Genomic DNA, 8,523 nt, shown 5'->3' on the forward strand with positions numbered 1-8,523 from the left:
GGTATGCCGCTTCCGGGTGAAGATGCAGGAGAGGCCAATGGCGCACGTTCACTGCCGCCTCTCGCAAGCTCCTCCCTGGCCGCGCCCCCTGTTCTGGTTGCCTAGCCTCTGTCCTCCCCTCGCGCGCAGGCCAGCAGCTAAGAACCCACGTGCCTAGGCGCTACGCGAGCGAATGACGGCGGCCGGTTTCTACAAGTTGGCCATATATGGCGAAGTTCTGGGCGCGCGGGGCGCGGCCTTGGCCCCACCCCCTGCCTGCTGATCCGACATTAAATAGGATAGGGGCGCCGCAGTGGAGTCTCATTCAGCCGGCGGCAGCGGACCTGACCTCATATATCTGTCTTATTCTTCGGAATCCCCCCTACTCAGGTGAGGCTGCGTTCCTGGCTACTGCGGTTATCTTTTTTGCTGGTTGTGAGCGTCGTTAACGCTACTTTTTTCCGAGTATTGACGGCAATGTAATGGTTTTTGCCTTTTGGGTAGAACATCGTGCAATTGAAGTGCTGCGTGTGTACCCATGGCTCTTTGAGGGCAAAGTGGAGAAATATATATATATATATATTTTGTTATCCGCGCGCTGTACAATCGTCTGTACGTCGTTATTATGGTGGCTTTTCTGGTAGCTGGAGTGTTTATGGGTCGAGTGAGTGGTGGTCTGCTTTATTGGCTAGCGCTTTGTGTTTAGCCCTAAAAAAAATACCGTTCCAGTTAGCCCGTTTAGTGGCACTTGACTTATCGACTTTGGAAGGATGAGAGACTGAGTGGGCTTTGAGTTATAACTTGTAACGTCTGGTTAACGCAGACGGTAAGATGATGGCTATGTTAAAGTTGTGGCCGCCCTCACTTTCGAGTTAGCGGATACAGCTGCGGGTGGGGATTGGAGACCAGGGACCTGCGTAAACTGGTGGCTCCGAGACCCTGACTTAACAGGGTGGATAACTGTAACTTGCACGTCGTTGTATGTGGGGTTATAGGTAGTAACTTTGAACTGAATGTGCGTTACTGCCCGGAGTCGTGTCTGCCCTTACCCAGGCTTCTGTTTATTTAAATTACGTGAGGCGACGAGGGTGTTTATTGGGTTGTGTGGGTGGGGCCAGTCGGTGGCTTGTCCTTAAATGGTCACGACTGTGGTCCATGCTTTCACGTAATGAGCCGGTTTGTGAAGGTGAGGCTGCCCTGCAGAGGATTGCAGGATGGCAACCCAGGACACCACGCATCAGACGATGCACTCCTTGTGGAGGATGCCGTCTCTTGAACTAGCTTCCAAAAAGCAGCCTACTTGAACACCAATTTGCAAACCTTCCACAGCGTAAACGGGGCAGTTTAGTGAAGCGTAACTTCACCCTCCTTTGTAGAGCTGCCAGACTAGAAGATACTAGTTATCATGTCGTGTTGATGACCGGGGCCCTCGTGAACAGGGATGCAATCCTTAAATACACGCAGAGCTTTTGCAGCCCTGCACAGAGGTCCCATTGACTATTAGATAGTATGCTAACGGTAAGGGGCGTTGCTATATCATGTAGCGACCCTCTAATTTAGGGCTAGTTAAAGCTGTACTGGCTGCCTTCGCGTCTAGTCTTCAAGCAACACCTCTATGGGGCTCATACCTGAATACCCACTCCTAAATAGGTGGGGGGGAGGTGTATGCGGCGATTTCGTTTGACCTTCGCAAGGCAACTGAAATGCCTTCTCCAGCGCATTCATTTAGGTTCTTTCATTGCACTTATGAGCGGCTATCAACTAAAACTGGTTAACAAAAAATACGCTTCTGTAAAACTTAGTGGGTGGTCGTCCGGAAGTGTTCCAGTTCATGGAAAACTGTAACTGACATGAATATGCGCCATATTTAGTCGCCCCCAATCGGTTGACCGCAGCTCGAGAGGTACACATCGCCCCTTTATTTACCTTTGGTAGCTTAACTTGGCCGTGCCGTCGTAAACTTGCACAACTACCCTTGTAAATGTAGGACATCTCTCACACTATCTGGCGCATGATACGCTTGCCCCAGTTGTGTTGCCAGATCCCAAAGTCTTACCACACACCGTGCCTGTATAGTCGGCGCCGCTCTTGTGTAGTATACTAGGTAGGAATAGTGTATATATGCTTGATACGAAGGGGTGCAAGGATTTTAATGTCTCTTGAGGATCGAGGGTGTTACTGCCACTTGGCTTACTTTACTTCCGATTAAAGCCCGTCTTGGGTGGGTTAGCAGTGAATTGGTAACTGTTCAGAATTGGTAATTGTTCATCGATGCCCCCTATACGCTAAGGTAAATGTATCTGTTCTCTTTTAACAGTTACATTAAAATGGCAGAAGAGGAGATTGCAGCGCTCGTCATTGACAATGGTTCCGGTATGTGCAAAGCAGGCTTTGCTGGAGACGACGCCCCCCGTGCAGTGTTCCCATCCATCGTTGGACGTCCCAGGCACCAGGTGAGGCGCTCGTATAGGCGCGCGAGATATGCCCCTCTGTGGGCGTTCCCGGCACAGCTTGTTCCTAACTAACCTTCCTCCTCCTCTTTCCAGGGTGTCATGGTTGGCATGGGGCAGAAGGACAGCTACGTAGGTGACGAGGCCCAGAGCAAGAGGGGTATCCTGACACTGAAGTACCCCATTGAGCACGGCATTGTGACCAACTGGGACGACATGGAGAAGATCTGGCATCACACCTTCTACAACGAGCTCCGCGTGGCACCGGAGGAGCACCCTGTGCTTCTCACAGAAGCCCCCCTGAACCCCAAGGCTAACAGAGAAAAGATGACCCAGGTGAGGCTTTTATCTTATTTTGACTGACTTTCCACTTGATTCAAATCTGTATTTTAGACTCCTTTCTACAATCCTTTTCTTTAATATTTTCAGGGTTCTGTGCTCCTTCTGGCATTTCCTTCCTGAAGTCTCAGGTTTCTTATTTTCTGTATTCTGCCTGCTTTTCTTTTTTCTTTACACCTAACTTCTGTTGTGCATGGTAGCATGTTGGTTCCAGTGTGGGTTTGGGAGTGCTCTTTCGGTACTATGGAGTACTTAAACAATGTTCTCCCTCCTCTGCAGATCATGTTTGAAACTTTCAACACCCCAGCAATGTATGTTGCCATCCAGGCCGTGCTGTCCCTGTACGCCTCTGGCCGTACAACTGGCATTGTTATGGATTCTGGTGATGGTGTGACACACACTGTACCCATCTACGAAGGGTATGCCCTTCCCCATGCCATTCTGCGTCTTGACTTGGCTGGCAGAGACCTGACCGACTATCTGATGAAGATCTTGACCGAGAGAGGCTACAGCTTCACAACCACAGCTGAGAGGGAAATTGTGCGTGATATCAAGGAGAAATTGTGCTACGTTGCTTTGGACTTCGAGCAGGAGATGACCACCGCCGCATCCTCTTCTTCCCTGGAGAAGAGCTATGAGCTGCCAGACGGGCAGGTCATCACAATTGGCAATGAGCGGTTCCGGTGTCCAGAGGCGCTCTTCCAGCCTTCCTTCTTGGGTAGGTGTTGACTGCCTAGCACTACAGGGATGCAGACTGGGTCTGAAACTGGGCCTGTGGTGTTTAGACTTGAGGGGCCATAATAACTTTCAGCCCCAAGATTTTGATGGAATCTGTTTTGTAGTGCTGGGTCATGGGCTGTATTGAATGTCCTGGCTGTCCTATATAGGTCTGCACATGTATTTAGATTTACCTTGGGGCACATCTGGTACCTGGCAAGGGCATTCAATGTCTGTTAAGACTGTTCACAGCCCCGGTGCTAGAACTATGGAAAGGGACTGCACCTGCGGAGAACTGGATTGAATTTTGTTGGGTGGGGGAGGGTACCCTACGTCATAGAAAGGGTACTTCCATAAATGTGTTACACAATGCAGATTTGTGAGTATCTCCTGCCTGAGATCATGGATATAGGTTATAGTGGACATCCGTGCAGAATGGCCTTCATTGTACGAATGATAGTGGTTTAGGAGGGTCCAATGCCTACACGTGTCGATCCAAGCTGTATGTAATGGTGCATGGCGCAGGATAATGTGAATACTGCATGCTCAAGAAATATCTTGTTTCCCTAGGAATGGAATCCTGCGGTATCCATGAGACCACATTCAACTCTATTATGAAGTGTGATGTGGACATCCGAAAAGACCTTTATGCCAACACAGTATTATCTGGTGGTACTACCATGTACCCTGGAATTGCTGACCGAATGCAGAAGGAGATTACTGCTCTGGCACCAAGCACAATGAAGATCAAGGTGAGCTTCTGGGTGGGGGTGATGGCATGGCCCAGTGATGCTAGTAACGAGTTTGTGGGCTGGTGTGCCATTAGTCTCCTACTGTGGTAATTGGAAACCATGTAGGTGGCAGTATCTCGGAATCTGTGCTTTGAAATTGTCCATACTCCTGAAGCTGTAAATTGACACCCGAACAGCTAATGGGAGGCAATTGGGCTGAAATGGCACTCAATCTCTACTTGAGTTAAATCTTGTTTTGCAGTTAACCCACACACTTTATTTGGTTCCCAATGTAGTAGGGACGGTGGATGGGGGCTGGTTTTAAGTCCACTATGGTCTAGTTCAGTGACTATATTGTCCTTTCAGTTAAGGTAGTAACTTCATAGTCGATCAGAAGTTTAGCCATAATCCATAGGTACAAATCTTGAAGCTAACTTTTCTATATTTTCTCCCCAGATTATTGCACCACCTGAACGTAAATACTCCGTCTGGATTGGTGGATCCATCCTGGCCTCCCTGTCCACCTTCCAGCAGATGTGGATCAGCAAACAGGAATATGATGAGTCTGGCCCATCCATCGTCCACCGCAAATGCTTCTAAATGGAAATGGACTGGTGGCAGATGCGTAGCATTTGCTGCATAAGCAATTTATGAGTATTAATTTGCTCAGGCAAATGTGTACACCTCGTGCTAGCCTCCTGAAACTGGAGTGAACTCTTCTTGAGCACGAGGCACTGAACGCTGTCACTATTTGACCACTCGCCTCGCATAGATCTCCCTTCAATATATGCTGTCTGAATGTACCCTGTACATTTCTCTGATCTAACATGGTGTGGGTGATTTAAAGTTTTGTGGAGGAGAAGCTCTTCTGTGAAAGGCTGCTCCCCCCTCGTGCGGTGTACAATTTAGGGGTGGGAGCTGAGACTAGGGAACTGTACAGGGTATGGCGAGCGCCAAGCCTCCCAAGTGCTCAATATTCTGGTGTCTAGTTCAGGGGCTAGTAGAAGTTCATGAAGGAATTGTCACTTTGTTTGCCACAATTTTCTATTCAATTGGGGGAAGCATATTGCATTCAAGCCTTATGAACTGTGTTACTCCATCAGTTGGAGACTGCAGGGTTCCAAACGTTACACCTGTAAATTTATACATCCAGTTAATTTATGTACATTTTTTTTGTATGTTGCCTTAACGTCCTTTCATGGCCGTAGAAAACAATTTGTAAGTCATCCTAACTTGTGTAGGGGGGACAAATAAAGCGCTGCAGTAAAATGGATCTTGTGTCTTGTCACCTGGATTTGGCTTTCAGAACGTGTTTCAAATCAGCTAATTGATTGCAACTGAGTGATTCGTGCTCAATTTTTGGTAGGGGGAGGGCGTTTTAGAATTTTGCTGTTGCAGTCTCGTCCTACTGTGGTCTGGCTGGCTAAAGCCTTGCTAAATCAGGAGTTGAGCTCTCTTGGGGCTTCCAAGCTCCATCCTTGCCACAGCAACTTGGCGCGGATCACTCTGGTAAAAACACTTGTTAATTGCTTTCTGACTGAAGAGTTACAGGCAACATCCTGATTAATACTTGCTTGGTGCTCATGTATCTGGTGGGACTATTGCTTTCCTGCATCAAGTACTCTGATCACGTTGCTTATTACATTGACCTTGAGTGCCTCACCTTGACTATGGATATTGGTTGGCAGATGTTTGAAAATATCTCGCTCCTAGAATATGTTTTGCAGGGACACGTGCAGTTATTGTAGACTTCTAGGCACTTGAACTGACCGTGCCGAAACCTGCTGATTGACAGGAGGGTTTATAAGATGAGTTTTAAAACCGTAGATAGTTATGGAGGAATTTTCGTTAAATGTCTTGTGTTCTTAGTATCACGTTTCTAATGCATGGTTGGTCTGTCCCCAGATATTTGTTTCTGTTACATGGTCTTTACTCCCTACACGGGCACCTATTTTGGCAGCTTACGGGTTCCTACAAGAATACAACTAGCTACTGTTGTAGCTGGCCCCTGTAGAGCAGTCGCTAGTGGCCTATGCTTTCTTACTGCTAAAGGTGCAGTAAGACCTCCATCAGTAAAGGTGTAGCCCTGCACCAAGTTACACACACGTACTCCCTGGTACTGTTTGTAGGCACCTAACGCGGCTCGAAGCCTTTGCTTTCAGCACATCCTGTGTACGCTGAGCTTCAGACATGGTTCATTATATCATGTACCTCATCAGACAGCCTACAAAAACCCAGTTACCCTTCCATGGTATGGACCAGTAGGCATTGAGAAACTAAGTTCTGGTGCACAAAATCCTGTGAAGGATCAAGGCGGGTTGTCTTTGTCGGCTTGCTAAGCTATCGCATATTCCAGCTGTCCCACACTATTTGCAGAGTTAGACTGTGCATAGCATAAGTATCCCTTCAGTTAGTCTTTCTAGTCAATGACTGACCCAACATCAATCTGTGAGTAGTGCAGGATCACATCTAGAATTCAAAAGCTGCTGGAAACTCCGTCCTCCGTTCTCCACGGTTATGGCGTCATCCAAGCACTCTTGATTTTGCTACAAATCATACAATGGGAGCTTTAGCCAGGCCTCTTCATCCATTTGATCATATTCTTCTTTCCCATGGGTTCTCCATTAGCATAAGTCGGTGGCAGCACGACACATAGTAATTCTCTTTTCTGCCACTAATATGGCAGTATGGTTTTTTTATCAATACTTTTTTATTTTCAGCATATGTATTTTTGAATTGGTGTAGGCCTGGCAGCTGCAACAATGTTTAATGAAACATGGCAAAACCAGGATTAACAAAGCCCAGGGCAGTCATATTGGATTTACTAGTGCAGGTTTCTTGGGGTTGTGAACTGATGGAGTTTCATTAGTTTGATCTCAGGTCAGTTATTTTGATTGCATGGGTTTCTGCTCGCCAGCAAACCTGGCTCATGAACACTTGGCTTTTTTTTTGTGCACAATCCGGCTGCTCCAGTATCTTTTTTTTTTTTTCCACATCACAGTAAACTGTACATTGTCAATATGTGATGTCTGCACATCCAGGTGTGTAGCTGGCACCCATGTTTGTGCAGGAGCAAAGCGCACACTTTCACTATACATACGTTAATTGATGCAGAATTGTGTCTTTACATTTATCAGCAGTTTGGGTGAGCATGTTTTGTATAGTACCTACTCGCAGGCTGCAAAAAGATTGCTACAACAATGCATAAACTAACCCTAGCCAATGGGTAACTACTTCTAACTGGCATGACTGCTGTAGATCACTCTGACCAACTTGTAAACCGTATATAAACCTCAATACAATTACCAACACTTGCAGAATTTTCAGCCATTCGAATTGGGCCTAGATAAAATCACAAGGATTGCCCTGGCCGTGAAACCCCTGTTATCAACCTCCCAAGTATGATTAGATGGTGTTGCTGATTGGTTGTAGTCCCAGGACGGAGCTGCATCAGACCCCCTTTGTGTGTGTGTGTGTATGTATATATATATATACTTCCAGAAGAGTTAACTCTGACGCTGGCACCAATCTCTGGCAAGGTGATGGGGGTTATCTAAGCAGAATGCCATCTAAGGCATTCAGACTAAGTTTTATAAATGCTTCTTGCTTTATTAGGATGTATTTAACTGATTTAAATCTTCGGTCTTGTCTTGTACCGGGGATTTCATGGATACTTTCAGAGGGACAGGGCTTAATTCAGTTATATCATAGAGCAAGGAGTTTAGTTAAGCACTAGCCTAAACACTTCTGGGATTCGTTTCAATGTGTATTTTTGTGGGCGCCTCCGTTAATGTAGGCGTTTGTCTGTTTAGATCTTTGCCTTGGAAGAAATCAAGGGATTTGGGAGTTTCGCAATGGTTTGGTAGCTGAGCACCAAGAGTTGGTCCAGGCCTGGATAGGGATTTGTGTAGTTTAGGAGACCGATTATGTTAAACAGATGGAGTTTGAGGTGATATTCTCAACCAAAAGGCAGTTTTACATGTTTGGGGGGGGGGGGGGGCCCAATGGGGTTCCTTGTATAGTGTGAAAAGGATATGCAATATTGATGAACCTCTAGGTGGAATTTAGAGGGGTTGGAGAGCTTGCTAGGGGGCAGTAGGGGGAAGGACTCCCTCTTTCCTACAGTGTAAGGGTAGTTACTAGATTTTTTTTCTGCTACTGTACTGCCTGACTCCAGAACGAATGTTGGAAAGAATGTTAAGCTGTGAACATTTTGAGCTGAACTGCTCCCCAGGACTGACGTTGGAAACTAGGTATACATCTAATAGGATCTCCCCCTGCTGGGTTTTGAAGAAAAAATATTTAAA

At 46.6% G+C, this 8,523-nt stretch overlaps 1 protein-coding gene across 1 annotated transcript; it reads left to right on the top strand.

The window, feature by feature from the left end:
- Positions 1–300: 300 nt before the first annotated feature.
- Positions 301–5,489, top strand: ACTG1 (actin gamma 1). The gene is made up of 6 exons (XM_085617380.1): positions 301–369; positions 2,297–2,432; positions 2,526–2,765; positions 3,048–3,486; positions 4,056–4,237; positions 4,673–5,489. The coding sequence occupies exons 2-6, from the start codon at positions 2,307–2,309 to the stop codon at positions 4,814–4,816; spliced, it is 1,131 nt and encodes a 376-aa protein (XP_085473506.1). The 5' UTR covers positions 301–369; positions 2,297–2,306; the 3' UTR covers positions 4,817–5,489.
- Positions 5,490–8,523: the final 3,034 nt, after the last annotated feature.

Source organism: Triturus cristatus, chromosome 7 (genome assembly GCF_964204655.1).
Source record: "Triturus cristatus chromosome 7, aTriCri1.1, whole genome shotgun sequence".
Lineage (NCBI taxonomy): Eukaryota > Metazoa > Chordata > Amphibia > Caudata > Salamandridae > Triturus > Triturus cristatus.

Excerpts from the sequence above, each read along its gene's own strand:
- ACTG1 (XM_085617380.1), top strand. The coding sequence starts at position 2,307 with ATGGCAGAAGAGGAGATTGCAGCGCTCGTCATTGACAATGGTTCCGGT. Across the intron at positions 2,433-2,525 it reads TTGGACGTCCCAGGCACCAG|GGTGTCATGGTTGGCATGGG; the intron begins GTGAGGCGCTCG and ends TCCTCTTTCCAG. Across the intron at positions 3,487-4,055 it reads CTTCCAGCCTTCCTTCTTGG|GAATGGAATCCTGCGGTATC; the intron begins GTAGGTGTTGAC and ends TTGTTTCCCTAG.